This window comes from Balearica regulorum, chromosome 15 (assembly GCF_011004875.1).
Source record: "Balearica regulorum gibbericeps isolate bBalReg1 chromosome 15, bBalReg1.pri, whole genome shotgun sequence".
Taxonomy (NCBI): Eukaryota; Metazoa; Chordata; class Aves; order Gruiformes; family Gruidae; genus Balearica; species Balearica regulorum.
In genome coordinates this window covers 9,511,768-9,533,115 of record NC_046198.1, presented here as the reverse complement: position 1 = coordinate 9,533,115, position 21,348 = coordinate 9,511,768, and the positions used below count along the sequence as shown (strand labels likewise).

Genomic DNA, 21,348 nt, shown 5'->3' with positions numbered 1-21,348 from the left:
AATAAAATCTAGCAATTCATTTGGATAAATCAGAAAATGATCTCCTTTCATGATCCCTGTTTCTCAGGATGGGCTTTATTCCAACAGTTTGCATTGCTGGAAGCAGAAATGTTCCTAACAGGGAAGCGGGTACTCAGATCTCGTGCTCAAAATGTATGTTTTAAAGTTACAAATTAATATGAGGGAAATGGTGCTGAATTAAACAGAAAACAAGAATATGTAAAAGAATTAACCATGCAAAGCATTTTGGAGATCATCTTTTTATTAACATTGTAAAATATTTGTGTAGCATCCTAAGTTTACAAGCATTGGCCCTTTACAGCATTTTCTCCATTCTGAAGGCAATAAAGGTGAGTCCTGGCAGGACCGGTGGCCACAATAATGAATTATTAAGGCCAGCAAAACGTATTCCCAAGCTGTGGCTTCACTGTGGAACTCCCAGGTGTGGCCTGGCTATGGGAGCTCAGGTTTGACAGGTGGGCTTTCCAAAACCGATGTCTTCTGGGGGAAGCACAGATCTTCCCCTTACGACAGCCACCAAAGGGAAACCGAAGAACCCACCTCGGTGTTTCAGGCACAGCGTGGCCCAGTCAGTCGGTTGGCACCTTTCCCCCTTGTTGGTATGAAAGCGTATGATTTTGTTTCATTGAATGCAGAATAATTTGCATCTCTGCTCCTTCTTTCATGCACAGTGTGAACTTGCACGGTTCTGCTGATGGATTTTGCTGGTTCCCCTTGGGACAGGAGGTGCTGGGTCACGGCGGTTGAGTTTCCAAGGTCAGGGCTGCTTCCAAGTCCTGGTGCACATGTTATCAGATGAGGTTTGCTGCAGAATTGCTGAGGCTTGGAGGAGGGACAAGATGCAGCCTTGACATGGGGAAATTTTACGTATTTTTCCAAAAGCATTTGGAAAGGGTGTGGAATTCCAGCAGTCCATGCTTGCAGGGCCTGGGGTGAGCTCAGCACTGCTGGACACGTGGCTGTGAGCCCAGGGTGACTGCCTGCCCTCAGCATCTGGGAGGGTTTGAAGAAGTGACCGTGGGATTTGGTAAACGTGCCTTGGGTTTCTGGAGTTGCTGGCAGCCTGTCGTTACTTGAGACAGTAAAATTTGTACTCCGAAAGCTGTGTTCTTATAAAACTATGAGTGAAGTGAGTTGTGATCCATCTCTACCCTCGTTGGACAGCTTGCCTCATAGAAGCCAAAGCTGGCGTTGATGAGTCTTTGTAAAGGCAGCAAGGCAGAGGGAATGCGGTTCTGCCCGTGATGGATTATAAATGCAGTTTGTTTTCATCTCCTCTGGTAAAAGCAAACTGTTCTTTGCGTTAAGACGACTGATACCAAAAGGGAGAGCATGCTTGTGTGCAGCCTTTTTTTTTTTTTTTTTTTTTTTTTCCCCCCATTTGGTCATAAGTTTTGAAAAATGACCTTTTTGGAGGCCTAATTGAAAAACCAGTTGTCCTCATTCACACATATCGAAGGGCTGCTTAGTGTGGATTTGAAGCTGAGGATTAGGTGCTTTCTTCTGGTTTTTGGTGATTTGCATGATGTCATTGCTAGCGCTGGAAGAAGGGCCCATTCCTGACCTTGCCTGTGATCAATTAAGTAACAAGATCCATCATAAGGTAAGTGCATGAAGCAATAATATTGGCAGATAAATGTCAACACAACATCAAAAGCTTATTACGCTGTATCTGGATTTTGTATCAGGCTGCTGCAAGAAGGTCTCTATCTGACACAGGTTTTCAGATGAATCCCAGGTGCTCTATACTGGATGCAAGATATCTTTGAATGCAATTTGCTAGAAGTGTTTGTTATTCCAAACTTTGGGCTGGGCTCTATTGTTTTAATAGTAGTTAAATGTCTACATCACTTAAAAAGAGGGAGCAAATGCTTTTAAAGGCGGAATTTGTGCTCAGCTTGGGAAGATAGGTATTGCGAGATTTGCACGGGTCGGGTTTACTGGCGGAAGCCCAAGCAGAGATTCGGTGACTATTTCACTTCCAGCCGAGTGCCTGTCGGAAGGAGACCTGTTTTCCAGAGCTGGGGTGCTGGCAGCGGGTTCTGCTGTGGATGAGCAGCGCTTCTGCAAATGAGGTCTGAGCTCTTGAAAGCTGCAAAGCAGTAAATTTTTAGAAGCGTAACCGTTCTTGTGGAGTTGCAATTTTAGAAGACATAATGATAAATACTGATGTTTATGCCCAGTCACACTGCTTTTTAAAAAGGGAAAAGGAATACAGATCTTCTCTGTAGTCAAAAGATGCTCCAGAAGAACTGAGGTGATCAATAACGTTGGACCTTAAGCAGAAGAAAAGCAGATTTCTCCTACTTGTAGGGACATGATAGGTGATATTTTATTCCAAGCAGAGCAGGCAGGGAAGCTGCTTTCCAGAGTCATGCGCTCGTGAGAGCGTAGGTTTACTGTCAGCCAGTGTTTGGTCCAGGAGTCTGGCTTGTATTACCCTGAGCAGCAAACATGACAGACGAATGGTGAGTGAATTCCCAACCGCCTCAAAGTCAGCATCAGTTCAGCTATCGTCTTCACCGGGACCAGGATCCTGGCAGTGAACTTAAGAGAAGGGGGAGCAGTGTGTGGTCAGAGAACTATGGAAATAAAAGGTAGAGCTGCAAATCAGCATCCTAAAGCAGACCCAGCATCTTTGGCCCGGGCTCAGGAAACCACATACTGCTGAAGTAAATTGGACGTAAGCAGGTGCTGAGAGAGAAACTTTCAGAATAGCTTTAGAAGGAAAGTGATGGCCGGAATTGGAGGGATGGGATAAGCAGGCAGTAAGTGATCCCTCCCAGACGCCGGCTACCACGGGCGGCAGAGCACCGGTTTTGCTGCGGGATTTTATTGATCTCTTCAGTGCAGTTCAAGAACTGCTTTTCTCTGTGCGTTTCTTCACCAAAAGCAACTGTATTAAAACAACGAGAAATAAAGTGAGCAACCCCTGTGATTCTCACGTTGGTATTATCCAAGCAGGTCAGTGGCACCTGCCACTTGGGTCACCCACCGCTTCCCACTGGTTGCCCCAGCTTTCCCCTGATTTCCAGCAATATTAAACAAAAATAGGATAAACTTGCAAAAGTTTAGTGGAAATGCCCCCCAGGGAACTTTCTGTTGTGAGCCTTTAGAGGTTTTTGAAGCGTAGGAAGACATTATCCCTCCCCACTGCCGGGATCAGCAGCAGAGCTGTCAGTCACACGCTATAAATGCATTGGGAATATGCCAATACCGTTTTCAGCAGTAATACAATTCCTCTTCCTGGATTCTTTTCTGTTTTTCTTAAGGATTTGTTTTAAGCCTGGTGAAAGCTTCCTGTACAACTATTGGATTTCATCTCTTCGTTACACTCTCCCACTGTTTGAAACTCGTTTACAGACCACCCAGGACCCTCATCACTTGCCTTAAATATTCTCCTTTTTTTCTCTTCCTGCCCCCCCCCCCCCCCCCCCATTTGGTGTTTTTCAATCCTAATCAGATTAATCCTTACAACCCATTCACAGCCACTTAATCAGCTCTCCATGCTCTGACCCTGTACATGGCTTTCATCCTGCTGGCCAGCTTCTCCAGCGGACAGGAGCAATGGAGCCCATCGCTTCCCTCTGCCTACCAGGGGCTGTGGGGAATCATCTGCTGCTCACGAAACGTTCAGGACCCAGGAGGTTTGTCAGCTTTGAAGATAACAGAGGCAATGCTCCAATAATTATTTAAATTGTGGATTTATGAGCTAGTTAATGGTGTGTTTTAAGAACTCTGCAAAGAGAAGAAAGATGACAAATTTCGATGCTATCTGGAAGACAGAATCAAGAGGGGAAAATGGTAGAAAATTTAAGAGCTTTCCAGTCTTTCCAAGTAACATGTCTGTTATCTCTCTTGCTTTCTGGAGGAGAATTGCTTGGTTGGCCTCCCCAATATGGTGTCAGCAACTCCTCTATTTCTACCACGGCACCTTGGTCCCTGCAGGCTCCACAGCCTTGTCCACCAGGCAGGACTGGCTGCCTGGCCCGGGTCCCTCTGCCGTGATGGAGCAGCCTCGACACCCAGCTTGGGGCTTGCTCAGACCTTGCCCCAAGCGCTCACACAGGTGTACCCACCCCTGCATACTCTGAATGGTCAAAACTAATCTCCATGACAATATACTAATTTTTTTATCATCCTTTGAAGCACACATGGACAATAAACAATGTCTTTTCTGGTCTCCTGCATAGCCTGCCAGCTGCAGTCCAGGGAGAGGTGGTCTTCTCATCCATTCCCACCTTCCCTGATGTTTGTAGGGGATTAACCATCATTCCGGTTCCATTGCTTCAGAGACCTTTGGGATGATGCAAACTGTTGGTGTCTGCCAAAATTCAGCACTCTTCTTTTTCCGTAATGTTTGCTCTCAACGGTCCAGAAACCTAAGCAAAACTAAAACTTGAACACAGCGATTTCATATAGTATCAGCTGCAAAATGGTGTATGCAGACCTCCAACGTACAATTAAATTATCCAAAAACCAGCCTACATCCTTGCCATCTGTTTTTCCAGGGAAAGCAAAATAACTACATGCTTTTAATTGCAGATAGAGTTTAAACAAATAGGGTGTTGGTTTTACAAGCTGGTGCTTTCTTCTTTGGAGATCAGATTACATTTTCATCAGATTATGAAAACGTGCTACTGTTTCATCTCTTTGACCATTAAATGTGTTAAATTGTTTAATGAATTTTTGCATAATAGACAAGTCTGTCCTAATTTAATAAGTAAAACGTTGAATTCATTGCCTACAAAATAGCAGACACACAAAAAAGTTCTCCTGAAGAAGCTGCGTTCCCAGTGGTGGGTGGGTTTGCACATCTCTCCTCCTCTGGTCTCTTCCTAGGATATTCTTACGGGAATAACTGTAAGAAGCTATTCCAGGTCTCAGGTTAGCACTATATTAATTATTCATGCACCAAAAGTTTTAAATTCAACTCAAAGTTTTATTCCACAGAAATTTGTGTCTGTCCAGGAGAAGGACCAGCCATTGGCAGAATTTCATAAACAGTAGAGCCCTGTCATTTGCTGGTAATAGTTTGAATTATTTGCATATCTTCTATTCACATTTACTTTATGCTGTTTCCATGCAATTCTCTGTGTTTTCAAACTTTCCGTGTTGAACATATACTTGATTCGAATTGCAGCACACAGGTAATGTCACTTCAGTGATCAAAGGGCTGATGGCCCAATACAATTCCCTTCCTACAGCAGATTGGGAGAAATTCCACATATTTTTCCAATGCAGGTTTTTTCTGTCTTGCAACTATTACAGTGCTCACAGCAAGCCCTTGTAACTGTAAAGAGAAGAATACGGTATTAGGATGGTGCACGAATGAGTTAATAGTAAGTCTCTGCTGTGGTGTTTTGCTCCAAAGTCGTGTGCGCCAAACTGACCTTTAATCTTGGAATATAAATCACTTTCTAGTCCTATTATTTGTAAAATCCTACAGGCTTGCAAATGCACAAAAGAAGCCTTTGTCTCTTATTAATTTAATTTATAGGTTAAAGTTTCAAATCAGTGGCAAGCAAAAGCTGATTTACTATTCACTTCAGGAATTGCTGTTCTGGAAAGCATGGCGTTTGCTAGACTGCCTAGAAATTGTGATATGTAATTAGGAGCTTCTGTAATTATATGTAATGTAATATAATTTGCTTATCTTTTTTGGTATGTATTATACATAAAAGCTGGGAGGGTAGCTCAATGTGGATTAGCTCTTTCAACCCTAAAAACTCAACAGATCAGTAAAACCACTGTTTTTGTCTTATTCTATTGAAATTGTGGCAGAATCAATGTTTTCAAGCATTTGAAGTTGCTGCCCTTTTCTTTTACGTATAGAATCATTCCATCATCTGTTGTACAGTGCCATTTGTGCTGCAACAGAAAATAGCTCCATACTGCTTTTATCTAAATTTTATCACAGTATGGAGCTTTTTCCTGCCAGTTTAAAACAAAACAACTATTCCTAATTTTTTCATTTTATTTAAACTATGAAATTCCCGCGTGGAGTGAGCTGTGGGACACTGGTTTCTCTTCCCAGATTTAGGAGTGTGTCCATCTGCAGTTCAGACCCATTTCTTCCACTTCATGGGATTTCTAGTTAAGCAATTTTGTAACCAAGTTTTCTAGTCTGTCTCAAAATAACTCAAGACAAAGAAATAAAACTTTGTCATAACCATGCTGTCATACCACATTCCAGGGTAAAAGCTTTGACTGCTCAGGGTGCTCACTAGAAGCTTTTACCTCTTGACCAATTTACGTGGAAAAGTAGGGATTGTGAATTGTTGCCCATGCAATCGTTATGGAAATATTTGCATTAAAAATGGCATTTATCTTACTCATATTCATGAATTCACTTATCTATATTTTCCAAGGATCATGTTCTTCCTCTTCCCTTTCAGCCTGGCCGTCTCGATGGCTAAAAGGGGTTTTATTGCTTTAGCATTAATCAAGACATTTGACAGAATTGAACTGGATCCTGTCCAATTAGACTGAGACAATATTGAATTTCGAACTGTCATGTTGGATCCATTTGAATGTAACACAAGCTTGTCGGTCTCTGCAATCAATACATCAGTTTAACAATCCCAGCCCGAGGTGAATGAATGCCCACCTTTCCCCTGCAGCCCTGGCCGGTGACTGAAGCCAGTGGAGCCGTGCCTGGGCTGCGTGCTGGGGTTTCCCCTCAGCTGCTGAGGGCACCGAACAAAAACTCTATGGGACAAGCAGGGAGAAGGTTTTTTCTCTTCTTAGAGCCACGTTCAATGAACTCACCATCCTCAAGGAACTGCTAACATCTGGAGTCCTGCTGCTGATTCCCCTTTTCCCACAGGCTCGGCACTCCAAGCCGTTGGCTGCCTTGGTGACTTGGGACCAGCACCCATTTTTTACCCGTGTTTACCCTTAGGAATATAGATATAAGGAAGAATTTTTTTTACTACTTTTACAATTTTTACAATGAGGGTGGTGAAACGCTGGCACAGGTTGCCCAGAGAGGTGGTAGATGCTCCATCCCTGGAAATACTCAAGGTCAGGTTGGATGGGGCTCTGAGCAACCACATCTAATTGAAGATGTCCCTGATCCTTGCAAGGGGGTTGGACTGGATGACCTTTAAATGTCCCTTCCCACCCAAACTATTCTATGATTCTATTATTGCTTTTTTAACTTCTGGGTGTCAGGCCATCCCTGCGCATATGGAGGAGAGCATGGGGAGACATTAACCCACAACTGCTGGAGCTAAGCAAATTCTGCTCTGCAAATAATACTATTATAGAGCATTTATTGAAATGTAAAATATGAATTGGCTTTAATACCCGCTAGTCTAACCGCACCGCTTGCCACAAAGAGCATGTAGGTTTGTTGGTAGCTCAAGGGCCTTGCAACAGTCTTCATCTTGTTTGATAAAATTTCCTGTCATCTGTCTAAGGAGTAGAAATAGTATCCCACACAGGAGGTGGCCCACGCTCTGTACGAAATGAGCTAGGACTGGTAAGTCCTTGAGGCAATAGTTGCAATTAACAGTTTGCAAGCAGCCCACAATGGAAATCTGCTTGAATGTGTTACCCTTGGCCCTGAGGCAAATAAGTGAAATATTTTAATTCAAGGAGTTAATTGCAATTTTAGCAGCCTTTCAATACCAAGTTTGGCAGATGATGTGAAAAGCTGTCCTGCTAAGCCAAATGACTGGGAACACTGGCACAGATGTTGAAACCCAACATAAGCAAGAACTGGCTGGCAATGTTTCTTGACTCATTATGTCGTTCATTAATGATTTTTTAGTGTTGCTGCCACACTTTAAGTTGCTGCAAATCACCTAAAAAGTATTTCCAGCAACTACAGAAAGAGAGCCCCATGAGCAGATAGCACAGTCACATCCTGAGATCTCTAACCAGCTCAGAGTGCCGTCTCCCTTTGCCCTTGCTCACCGGTTCTGTTGGTAAACAGAGCTGATGGACGTTTCACGGCCTGTTCCTCCTTTTGAACATTGAACCTGAACTATCTGAGTGCACAAGGGATTGACAGGAGAGAGCAGGAGCCAAAGAAAACTGCAGTAACCTCTTTTCTCTGCCAAAAGAAGTGAAAGGATAATGTAGCATGTAGTTATCAAAGGGTAGTTTTCTCAAAGCCAGTCAAACCTGACTTTCCTAATTGAACTTTGGTTTTATTATGTAGAGAGCAACTTGCTTTTGTAACTTGCTGAGATTAAAGTTCACATGAGGGTACCTCTGAATTCCTGCACCCCTGGTTTTGTATGCTGACCTAGGGTTTGGGTGCTGTTGTTAGAGAAACTTCTTCTTCCAGCAGTTCTTGTGCCAACCTTGATTCTACCAGAGGATGCTTGGGAAGGTCCTACAGAGATTGTCAGAGATGCTGAGGGTGCCAGGGGAGGATCAACACCTGAAACCTTCCGAGGGGAGGCAGCTGACCCCTCTCCCTGCCAGGGTGCCCTGGTTCGCTCCTGGGGCTCCTAAGGGGATGCTCTTCTGCTAAACGTGTTTTCCTTCTGCCAGCGGTCCCCGTGGAGTGGCCTTCCGGGGCAGGAGGCAGTTGAGAGAGGCTGGGGAGCTCACCATTTCTTGGCCACATCCTGCTGGAATACTGCTTGTAAGAGGTGCTGCGCATTTCCAGCAGGTTGATCCCTTTGTTTCCCAGAAACCTGCACACGCAAAGTTTTAAAAGGGCAATCCTTTAATTCTTTAAGCCACTAGTCTGAATTTCACCACGGTCTGTGAATTTGTCATCATTGAAAATTTCCTTTAGAAGTTTTGTAAGGAATGCAATCAGAAATATGTCTTTAAAAGGCAGTTTTTCCTCCATTAACGCATTTCGCTTCTGCAAAATGTTTGATCATTAGTATTCCTCTGTGTATGTTTGTGTGCAATTTTCATCAAGTTGCTCCTGCCGTACATTTTCCTAACCACGAGCAGGATCTAACAGTGCTTTTTATAACTCCCTTTTGCAGTTATCCGTGCCAAATATGCAGCAGCAACGCACGTGACCCGACTGTGCTACCAGCAGACGAGCGTTAGCTGATTACCTTGGGGGGATGTAAAGGCCAGCAGTAGTTAACAAACATGGCCGGTTAGCTGCTCAAATATTGGCGATTTGCTTTCTATTGTTTTATTGCTCCTGTAAGTCTCGGCAGTATGATTAACATCAAGCCCGTCGCTTTCCTCATTACTGTAATGAGTTTATCAAGCGAGGGTGGAGGGGAGTACCCGGGGATGGAGGAGTGCGATGCTGCGCAGATGTGAAAGCCACGTGTGTTGTGGTATGTAATTAAACACAAAACTTTCGCAGCTAGAAAGCACTTCTGAGATTTGTAGCTGATGTGTTTTCTTGTTTGTGGGACAGCTGTAGGCAAAAGGAAAAGGTGCTGTCAGAAGGACTGTTGAAAGATAAGTACAGGGAGGTTTTTTGTTGCTTTTTCTTACTTCTGAAAGAAAAAATCTTCTGAAGGTGGCAATTTAGCAGCTTGGATGCTTTTGAGGATTTTATCCATGGCTTTGTCCTGTTTAGTGTCTTTATATCCGTACCCCATATGAATTACTGGGTCTTCCTCTTCTGCCTGGCCAGAATAACTGAGGAGTGACCCAGCACGGAGGGTCAGGAGTGGGACCCTGCAAGGCTCGAAGGGCACGAGAGAGAAGCTGAAGCACAGGAGCGGGGATTTACCCGCAGGCTTTGCTCCTTGCTCGGCACCGTCTCCTGTTTTGTCTGACAAGGATGAGTCCGGGTTTCATTTTATGGGATTTGCCTCCGGCAAATCTCAGAGGAGCTCGTGCCAGGCTTGAGACCTTTCAGCCTATCTCCCTCTGAGAGTACTTTCTTTGGGCAATAATACGGGCTTTTAGCAGGGTTGCCTCCACATCAAGCGTGGTATGGGTTTAATTTGCTAGTTAAGATGTTACTGACTTCTAGATTTCTAATGTTTCCTCTTCTACGAAATCTTATATGTCACCTATACAGGAGCCGTTTTGGCCGGGGGTTTTGGGGAGAGCACTCAGGAATTTCTTACTGTTTCTCTGGCACTTTAGTTCAATTTACGCTGTACACTAAAGAAATAGTTCCCTTTAGGTTAGGATAGGTTACACGCTCTCCTCCGTGGAAGAACAAAGGGCTGTCTGTTACAGCGAGCATGGTTGTAAGTTGGGAGGTGATGCTGCAGATGGTGAGGATGCGAGACGGGCTTTTGGGGATGTATTTCACGTTTAGGGGGTTGACAAGAATGAGAACATTGCAATAAAATAGGACACAAACAACCCCTTAATATAGGAAATGTAGAAATAAATGAGATGATTAAGCGCAGGGTGTTGTCTGCATTGTTTCTACAGCAGCCCTTTGTGGTTTGGGGAGACTGGATCCTGTGGTCCTGGCTTGCTGAGAGGGGGCAGTGGGGTCAGGCGGGTCGTTGCAGCCCTTAGGCAGTATTGGTGCCTGCAAACAGCTCTGCCCTTCTCTGGAGGCTGGGCGGACTCCTCCACCTCTGGCTCCGTGGATTCTCTCGATGCTGAGCTTAACTTCCATCTCTGTACCAGATTTGGGCTTTTTCAGTGCTGCTAAGATGCTGGTCTAATGCCATGGCTAAAGGTGGTGGCCAAAACTGGGTGAAATACCTTCATTTGTTTTGTTAGCATCAGTATTTTAACCAGATCTACATGGGGAACGTTAGGTTTTGCCTTCCCCTAAGTTGTCCCAGGTGGTGTACTGTATTTTTTGCTGCTTTTTTGGTCGTATTCTCTCCAATGGCAGACTGATAGAGCCCATCCTTGCATCTCGGTGGCAGAGGAGCCCTGTGTAGGGCGTGCTTTGACATTCCCACAAGCGCATGACATAAAAGCGCTGTATAGCCATAACCATGATGTCTCTTCTTGCAGACTTTTAGTCCACCTCCTTTTTAGAGCCCGTTGGAGATGTGCTCTGTGGCCTGGTGTTCACGTGGCTCTGGTGCACGCAAACCTCTGCACAGTAGCAAGCCCTGACCTCTCTTGCACGGCTTTTCACACTGGGAAAAATGAACCCCCGTGGACCCTTAATAGGTGTTTTCATGTTTGGTTTAAGGAGGCTCCACAACATGCTGGTTTTATGGGTATTGCATTTGTGTGCACCAGAGCTGGGTTTAGGGTCCCCCTGGGAGGAATGGCCCAGTTACTCCCCCACTCTTTTCTTCCAGAAATTGTATTTAGAGGTAAAGCAGCTGTAAATTTGTATAATCTCTCCTCTGCCATCAGACACTGCTGCTGGGGTATAGGATTGAAGGCTGCAAAAAAGCGAGGCAGTGATTTTTACCCTGGAACAGTGGTTGAAATGATGACTTGAAGTTTGTTTCTCCTGCTGTTAACATAACCGCTGCCTTTGATCCCAAAGAGCAGCTAGGACAAACCTGGGCATGCATTGCTGAAAGTGTGCAGATTTCAGCACCTGATACCACGCAATGAGAGTTGACTACTTAGATCTCCTCCTGCTCCTCTTAGACAATCCCAGGCCTATGCCCTTACTCTGTACCTGGTTTTTCCCAGGGCAAACATGGATTTTCATGGGGTTTGAGGGGGCTCTGCTTGGACTCAGAGACCTAGATCCAGGGAGTCATTGTAGGAGGTCATCCACATGATGACCAAAGACCAGAAGCCATCCAGGGCATGGTAGCCTGGGTAGTCAGTTGGGAAGGCAGGGAGAGACAGACTCTGTCTGAAGCCAGATGGGTACACAGAGCTTGAAAATAATTGCCAGCTTTGGATTTCAGCAGAGCATCGGACTCGACATGCTTGTTCTCAGGGGGAATTTCTACCACCCATCCTTCATCCATGGCTCCAAGAGGAGTTGTCCACGTATCTAGTTGCCACTTTCTAAGCCCCTGTTTCTTGAAGGTGATCCCCCCCTTTGCCAGCCGGTAGATTTGAGCCCAGCCTGCCTGAGGTAATGCCAGACCTTGCACTTCTGTTCTGCACTTTGTGAAATGACTTAGGAAAGAGTAAGCACCATCAAAAAAAGGAAATGGGTTTCATTGTGGAACCAAGAGATCATACGTGTCTGATGTGCGCTGTACGAGTACATGCCAGAAAGGTGACAGCCAGGTGCCGTGGGAGTATTTGACTTCTAGCCAAAACACGCTCTTGTAAAAGCATCTTAGGAAGCATTCCTTGCACCGTATGTATGTCCAACTTGGTCCTGAGTATGCAGCATGCTGGCCACCAGTGTGTCCAGGGGGACTCAGATGTCAGTGGGTAGTAATTAGTTCACCATTTAGCACTGTACATTTTTAATGGTTTTATGGCTTCTGAGAGAGCCCGACTCTTGGATTACTGGGAGTTTTTTGTAGTCCATTAAGAAAGCTTGCTTTAGGATTTGGTTCTACCTGCTGAAAGAATTTATGATAAAAGATATTGAGAGCTTTGTCTTGTTTCATTTACAGATTTCATGGAATAAATTGTATCCATGTTACAGGACCATGAATATATGTCTATGACACCAGCTGTTTTTGATAAACTATGTCTCAAGTAAATTAAACACAAATTTTACGAAACAATTATGCATCGGCCTTTTCATTCCCTTCCCTCAAAGTTTGAATTTAATTTTATTGCTTAAGATTTAGCAGAAATTTAATACTTTATCTTCTTCTGAAGAGTGAACCATCTCTCCGAGGCCCAGCATTCCTTTGGCTGTACAGCATGGATTTTGGGTTCCAAGCAAAGCTTATGTTTTGCCAAACTGAAGTTACTCTGTACCCAAGCAGCCCAAGTTTAGTGGATGGTTAAAACTTTTGAAGTTTGCTCAAGAATGTGCTTTATGTTTAGTTGCATGGCACGAAAGATTCCTCCTTTTTAATTTTTCATTTAAAGCAGCCTTTGGTCAGAAAGCCAGACTCAACCAAGATGTCACGAGTCACTAATCTTTCAAAATGCTGGGTTAGGCCTGCAGAGGTATCTGTTTATTCAATAAGGATCCAAGAGTTATCTTTATTGAAAGAAAGTAATTTAGAGCCACTGATGCAGCGCTTAGTCTTGTGGTTATTAGATGAGCACCTAATCTGCTCTGCAGTGGGGATGCGGTCTTCCAACTTTACTAATGACAGGAATTTCATTAGTGTCTGTGGGGCTCCAGTGTAATAAATACTTCCATGTGTGAGAGTTTTGACAGTTCAAGATAGGAATTTCGTGGACATTTGTGCATAAAGGCATCCACCAGCTCAGGATCATTTAATGTATGATTGAAACAAAATATGATTTGTGTTGCTGGAGAAGGAAAACCTGGCATGTGGGTGGAAGGGAAGAGGGTTTAGAGGGTGTTGTGGGCATGGCCGAAGCCTGGGGAACCCTGAGATACCATAGTGTTGATGTCATGGGAAATGTCGTGGGTCAAGAATATTGAAATAGGATGTGGTGGTAAAGGAGGATGCGCAGAGGCAGATCTCTATGAAACCAGGCTTCAGAGCTTCGGCTTCAGAGCTTCAGCTCCTGATGGCACAGCTCTTGTGGCTTTTGGCTCTGTTTGCTGCATGGAGGACATCTGCATCCCAGGAGAGAAAACTGGAAAGGAAGCTAATACTGTTGAAGTGCTCAGCAGATGCACCCAGGAGCTACCTCCTGGGTCCAGAGTTGGGGCTGCTTCATGCGTTGTAGAGCTGCTGGCTTAGGCTGTCTCCAGGAGTGCCATCTAGTGCTTCCCTATAGTACTGGAGCATCCCAAACCCTTAGTTTTGGTGAAAGTAAGGCCTCCGTTGGCTTGTTTTGTTGCGCTAAACCAAGGGCTTGTGGAAAGCTAGGTACTTTTGTTCTAAGTTTCTTTGGAGGCTTCTTGTTTGTCTTGTGCTGGGCATGGGTTTTTGGATTGAGTGTGAGATCTCCTCAAATAGGTTTACGTGGATACTGCAAAATTAGCTTACATTGTGGTCCTCTGTGTTTGAGAGGGGGAGTATCCCTGTAGAGACTCAGGCGCAGTTAGGTGAGGGCAAACAGTCCCCTCTTCCCTTGACTTTTGGATCACAGCATGGTGCTGGGGACAGACAATGGATTCTCCTTCCCCAGGGGTGCCTGATGTAGTTCCCAAACACAAAAGTTAATTTGTTAGAGACAGGCTCTGGTCTGATGACTGTCAAACCATGAGCGTGCTCTGTATTAGCGAATATGGTTGATTGTGGTCTTTATGATACACTGCTCCATGGAGTTACCCCCTTGATATTAATGCTGTGGGGCAAAACTCTTGGCTTTAAATGCTTATTTCCAGTCTGCTCGCTCAAAGAACATCCTTTGTTCCTTTAAACTAAAATTGTGGAGTTTCTGTGGCAGGATAGTGCCCTGGGCTATCTCGTAGGAGGGTTGAGGTGGGTGGAAGAATGATCACATTATTCCCTGTAGACATGTGGTTAACTGCACATGCGGAGGGGCTGCTTTTATGGGCACGAGTGTCTGCGAGAACGGCAGGGTTTCTTCTGATTTGCAGGGGGAGGAGGGGGAGCCATTTGGGTTTGCCCCAAAGGGCTTCACCCCAAAGGTTATCAAGATTTTGTAGCATTTGCCTTCAGTGAGCTTGGCTCTCACGTGAAGGTCCCCAGCTCCCCGTCGACACATTTGCAGGCAACTCTGAATTGCATCACTTTTTATGAGTTTGTGCCAAGGCTGTATTATTTTAATGTGGCTGTTAGCGTGTAAATCTGTCTGTATTGTGGCATATAAACAACAGCGTTTTCCCTTTGCAGTTTTTAAAAAAACTGCAGCGTTGTTTATTCCTCTGTTTTTCATCCAGCAACACTGGGCATCTCCTGCCCGAATGCAAAGACTGAGAAAGTGAGTCCCGTTTTAAAATTAAGTAGGAGATTGTCTGCCTCTTGATATTTGAAGTAATTCCATTTCTAGTGCTTTTCTAGAGGATGTTCTTGGGTAGCGAGCTGGTACAGCGATGATACGATTAGGGGCAGGGGGTGGATGTGGGGGCTTTCAAAGGCAGGGACAAGGCTTTCCGCATGGGACACTCTGGCAGGTCCCCGAGGCATGTGGCGCTGGCAGGAAAGCCGTTGTAAAGCCATTAAAGGTGTCACGCTTCTTATCTGCTTTTTGTTTATTAAAAAAAAAAAAAGCTACAAATAAAGCAGTGTCACAAGATCCTACTTGTAATTGAGGGTCCTAAATTAATTAGCTATGGTGAATGTTCTGCATGGCTTTCACTCTCCTCTGAAGAAGGACCCCTTTGTGCATCACGGCCGAAGGCTGCCCGGGCAAGATCTGCACATGAAATACCTGAGGGCATCACGGGGCCTTTTCCTCCCTCTCTTACTTTCACACTTCTCTTCTCCTTTCCCTGCCTGTCCTTTCAAATTCTTCCGATGGGAGGATTTCCTAACATCTCTTTTCAGCGTCACTTCCTCTTTGTCCCTTATATTTCCCTTAATGCCTCTAAAATCCCCAGTAGCAGTAGAGTTACCCCTGTTGTTTGATTTTTAACGTCAGAGCTGATGCCATGGATTTCCAGATCTTCGTGGGCTGGTAGATGCAGACGATCCTTTTCCGGGGTCTGATGCTGCTCCTCTCACACCGCTCTGTTGATTTGACCGCTGTGACTGACACTTCTTAGGTGATGTGCTGCTTGTGCTCCTCTGCTGTGCCTCTTAATTTGGGGCTTACCGGTTTCTCTTTAGATTTGCTTTTGGTAGCCAGTTAAGATCGACTCTTTTTTTGCTCTTTGTCTGTTGACTGAGCTATGGCTTTCGAGGGTACTGGCAAGAGGAAGTCTGGTTTTCTCTAGTATTGGTCAAGGGTACTCTAGAGGTTTTCTCTAGTATTGGGTTTTCTGCCTTTTTTCTATTCCGTCTCTTCAATTTTTTTTCTCCTGCATAGCAAATTCAAGTCTACAGACAATAGTTGTTAACTTTGAAAATACAATTGGTTTTTATATAATTATATTTTATATAATTTATAAGTTGTATTTTAAAATTATAATTTAAAATAATTAACCATCAACAGATTCAAGGCCCTTCCAGGTTTTACATTTTATTTGTGCTTCCTGATCGTACAGGACTGGATCCTGCCCTCGCAGTGCGTGCACAAGCTTTTCCCCACCCGACACCCCCTTTTGTGTGGGGATCCGCAGCTGAGGAGCGGACCTGCTGGCGGAAGAGGAATGTGTCCATCAGCCCCAAAATAAATCAGGATGGGAAGTGTGTCAGGGAAACTAATCCACCAGCTGTTCCACCAAGCTGTCACTGATCGCTCAAAGACAAGAATTAGACCAGTCTAATAAACATGGGGACGTTGTTCTGCAGGCACGGCCTGGCCCGGGTTGTCTCCGCTCCCTGTAAGGGAAGGTGTTGAGCCAAGCTCCGTGCAGAGCGTTCCCGATAGCTGAGCATCCTCTCGGAGCAGGCGCCCTCTTTCCGATGGGTATGTGCCATCAGAAAGGTGTTCTGCTGCCCCAGGAGCTCCTCCAGCTGCCGCTGTGTTAATGTAGGTAACCTTAACGAGGGGTAAATCCAGTGAAAACCCGTTCCAACCCCCGCAGCCAACCTACCAGTACAATCTGGGAACCTGGCTGTAATCTGTTCCAGTTGTAAACTTACAATCAGTCCTCACCCTACTACCCTTTTAATACTTTTGGGGCTGTTTAAGCTAAATCTGCTCAGCATGAGTATAATCTTATTTTACTGTTCAATGCAATGTTGTTGCAAGCAGGCCAGGCTAATTAAACTCCACAGTCGCTTGTGTACTGACACTTTTGATAGAGTAACTGGAGTAATTCATGTTTAAATCCAACAGCCAGCAGAGCCAGGGCTGACATTGGAGACATATTTCATAGAGCAGTAATGAGCCTAAATTTCAGGTATGCGTCCTCTTCCCCAGCCCTCAACAACATGGCTGCGACACACTGTTTACTCAAGGAAATTAAAGCCAGCAATGTGCATGCTGAGTTTTTTTATTTGTTTTTTTGTGTGGTTTTTTTTTTTTTAAAAAAAAATAACCAAAAAACCCCCTCACGACACCCTCCCTGACTGTTAAAGTTTGTGCATGATTGATTTTAGTGGGTGGATTAAAAGAGCAAATCTTTTCTACCACGTTCCAAATCATACATCAGAAATCATAGGGGAGACATTTCTGCCCTGGGAGTGGGGCGTACGTTATCCCGGTTTTAATTGTGAGGCCTGGATGTGTGCGAACTGTTTCTTAACGTAATTGGATGAGGGTCACTGGCTGCCCTGAGATATATGGGCACACTAATCAGAGAATAATTTCAACCAAGGTTGAAGTTGCCAGTAAAAGTTGTAAAAGTTAATTTTATAGGAGTTTGTACAAAATATCAGCGAGCAGTTTTGTAGTTATGGTTTATTTGCTTTGTCTGGTGACATTTTTATTATGTTTTATTATTACTATTTGTGTTTCAAATGCAATTTTGGGCAGAGGGGAAGAGAGAGGAGGGAGCGCTGGCCCGATTAGCAGCTGGAGCAGCATGTGCAGATGGATCGACCGAAGGGAGGGGATTCATAAAGCGACATGAACTGCCTTAGTCACAACCAGAATTAAATCAAGTTGTGGTATGATTTATATATTTTTACCTTTATATTCTTTCCTTTGGTTTCCAACAAGCAGCAAATCCCATCCAGTGTGCATTAAATAAGTGGGTTTCCATGTTCCATAGCCTGTTGCTGTGTACGGATGGAACGCGTTCAAACCGCTGTCCTCAGCTGAGCTCTGCCGTCGCTGCAGGCAGGGAAGGTGGGACATGGCTCGCGTGGTGGGAACTTCACCAAACCCCTCTTGGAAGATAATTTTTGTGATACGACTACTGCTGTAGTTAATCTGCCCCGATAATGTTAGATTGTGCAGTTACTATTAGTATTAATAGATATGCTGAAACGCAACATCATCAGGTAGAGATTGTTTCCATTTATATTCTTATTTCAGGTGAAATGTGTCATGCTTGGATTTTTGCCATACATGCCTTTTTTCCTCCATAAGTTTCAGCAGTCTGTTGTTGACCCGTGCCTCTGATCCAAAAGAATTTCTTAAGGACCTAATTGTATGAACAAGCATGCAGTAGCTCGCAGTAAAAAAAAAAAAAAAAAGAATTTGTGTCGCATTTTGAAAACGTGCAATGGGAGAATTAAAAGTTAAGCAGTGATGGGAGTTACCCTGGAGCTCAGCAGAGAGAAGACGTGCGGGGATGTCAGCAGAGCCTCGCTGGAGCTCCTCGGAGCCCATCTTCAGAGCCTTCCTGCTGAACGCGAGCAGGCACCCTGCCAGGAGTAGGCTCTGCTGGGTACCACACCAAAACATACAGTATAAAATGTTATAGCCCTTATAAATGAGTAATTGCTTTGGAAAGAGCCCTGTTAAAAGAGCAAACGATGTCAGTGCCATGAAGTTACCCATTAAACTGGAGCAAACACCTAGATGGTCCAGGTGAAGTTGCTGGCCGACAGTGACAAAGCGCTGCTGGATTACAGATCAGCTCTTGTCTGCGCACTCTGAAAGTCTGGGCTCTGGCCCGAAGCACGGTTCCCTGCTTTTTCAGCAGCATGACTTCAATGTACTTTCTCAAAATAATTTTCTGTGGTCCTGGAGAATCCCCTGAGCTTTGCAGTTTAAATAAAAGCCAGACCTCAAATGAAAGCTTTGTAACATTCAAGCAACCCACGTTGACAGTTTCTTCAGCATGGCACGACCCTTTTTCCAAAAGCAAACAAGATAGTCATACTTCTCAATGAAAGATTTTGGGCTACTAAATGGCCTGAAATGCTTTTTGATGCCTCTCTGGTTACCTGCGCTGCTTTTGGCTGGGGTAGAGTTAATTTTCTTCACTGTAGCTGGTACGGGGCTGCGTTTTGGATTTGTGCTGAGAACAGTGTCAATAGGGATGTTTTAGTTCCTGCTGAGCAGTGCCTACACACAGCCAAGGCCTTTCCTGCTCCTCACCCCAACCCACCAGTGAGTAGCTGGGGGTGCACAAGGAGTTGGGAGGGGACACAGCCGGGACAGCTGACCCCAATGGCCAAAGGGATATTCCATACCATATGACATCATGCTCAGCATATAAAGCGGGAGGAAGAAGGAGGAAGGGGGGGCATCCAGAGTGACGCCGTTTGTCTTTCCAAGTCACCGTTACGTGTGATGGAGCCCTGCTTTCCTGGGGATGGCTGAACACCTGCCTGCCCATGGGAAGCGGGGAATGAATTCCTTGGTTTGCTTTGCTTGTGTGCGCGGCTTTTGCTTTGCCTGTTAAACTGTCTTTATGTCAACCCACGAGCTTTCTCGCTTTTATGATTCTCTCCTCCATCCCTCTGTGGGGGAAGTGAGCGAGCAGCTGCGTGGTGCTTAGTTGCCGGCTGGGGTTAAACCGTGACATTACCTTTATATTTGCTTCTCCCAAAGAGAGAAGTTTGGTGTCTGGAGGTACTGTTGGTAATTTTGGGCTTGTGCTTGTTCTATCCCCAGCAGAGATGTTCGTGTTTGGTAATGAGGCGTGGCAGTACTGTCTCATCAAATTTTCCTTGGAGGATGTTGAGCAAGAGTTTGGAATACAGGTTAGGAGGGAATCGTTCACAGCAGTCTGTCATGATTTCAAAGGAGCATCCTTGATTTGAAAAGGTGTTTCAACTGCCCCGTGTTTTATCTGATGCTACCAGCACACCAGGTTGCTCCATAGCTGCAGTGCTCCTGAGGTTGGTTCCGGTAACCTGAGGTCCTCCTGCAGTGGGGAGTTGGCTGGGAGCCCCGTTCTCCCTTACATGCAAGAGGTGAGATGGACGGCCAGGGAACAGGAGTGGGAGACGCGCAGCACCAGGCAGCTCCAGGTTGAACTCTCTGAAGGTCCGTTCCTCAGAAATGATCTTGTGTGGTTTATTTACCATCTTTTAAATGAATTATTTTTACCTGAAATTCACTGGTCTAAATGTAGTGTTCTTCAGCTCACTCCATGCGCCAACCTCAGCTTGTTCTGGGTGACCCACCTCTGTTGCAATACAAACTCATGACAGCACAGAGGAACCTTGCAGAGAGGCAAAACGGGATGCGTAAGCACAGGTAGCTGTACATCAGAGCCCTCCGTACGCGTTGGTGTGGTGGTGACCTTTCCTTCCTAGCAAAGCCGAAAGCGAGCAGAGCGGGCGGACAGCCCGGCAGCTTATTGCCAGGCTGCTCTGGGCTTCCAGCCTGGTCAGCACTTGGGTTTGTTCCTGGTCACAAGAGTTTTCCACAGTCGCTTCACATTAGGCGAAAATATGACTTTTCGAAGAGGGGATTGTGTAATTGGAATTGTTTTTCAGAGCCTGTTGTGAGCGTCATTCTTATTCACCTTCCTGTTACTCATCTTAGCATGTCATCTGAGCTCCAAAATCTCTATTGTGTTCTGCTGGACTGAGCCTGGTAGTAGAAAAACAACTTAGGAGGGACCTCGGGGGACTTCATCACTAATAATAAACTGCTGGAGAAATCAGCAAGTATTTTGCATTGGCATTTAACACGAGATGGGCATTTTGCCATCTGACTTCAGAGAGTAGCTGCTTTTCTTTTCTTTTCTTTTTTGGTTTTTTTCAGGCCCACTGCATGTGTACTGAGGTAATACTGCTAGGGCTGCTCAGCTGCACATCCTCAACCGTCTGCCAGGTGATTTTTTTTTTTTTTTTTTTTTTTTTTATTACATAGGACTGATAAAATCGAATGTAAACAGCATTTGAGAAGCGTTCCTGTGCTGGTGGTAGAATGGGAGTTGAGAGTCGTACATATTATCAGAAGCAAGAGAGACTGTCAGTATTAAAAATTAGGAGCCACGTGTTTTGCAGGTCTATTCAGTGTCTGCAGGACGGGTAAAATGTTAGGGCTACAGCAGCTGTTGGTTGTAACATCCCCGGGACAGTTGCATTTCCTTATTTCTGCAAACTTTAAGTAATAAAGTTCAATTGCATCTGTAGTTTTGAAAAGCAGGGAGGTCACTCATCCCTTTGTAACATCTATAAAATATTTGGTCGCAGGTCTCACCCCCTATATAAAGACAGGAATAAAAGATATTTTCACAATTTATGAATTGAAGCAAATTGTTTCTTTTTAGTAAACATATGACTATATTGGGAAACGTGTTCTTTTACATTCTTCTCTTTATATACTCGTGCACTGTGGCATTGTCAGCTGTCCCAATCAGTGCTGCAAAAGGAGGGGTGGATTTTTACAGTGATTTACCTTTTCACTCTTGTGCTTGCACCAGTGAGAGTCAGCTACTGCTCTTATCTGCTGCTTTCTGCAAGTTCTGCTTGATGCGTGTGGTGTGCAGGGCAGGGGAGCACACTGCTTCACCGGGGCAGGGGGAATCCACGTGGGTTGACGTGGTGGCCGGTGGGTACCAGGGCCCGG

General features: G+C 44.9%; 1 protein-coding gene across 4 annotated transcripts in view; it reads left to right on the top strand.

Moving 5' to 3' along the window:
• The window catches only part of LMF1 (lipase maturation factor 1), a 204,601-nt gene that overhangs the window by 88,409 nt on the left and 94,844 nt on the right, over positions 1 to 21,348 (top strand). Inside the window, exon 4 of one of the 4 annotated variants that reach the window (XM_075767495.1) lies at positions 20,539 to 20,607. The exons of the other annotated variants lie outside the window; for them this stretch is intronic. Coding sequence (XP_075623610.1) covers positions 20,539 to 20,607 — 69 coding nt within the window. The remainder of the gene's footprint in view (positions 1 to 20,538; positions 20,608 to 21,348) is intronic. 4 annotated transcript variants of the gene reach the window in all.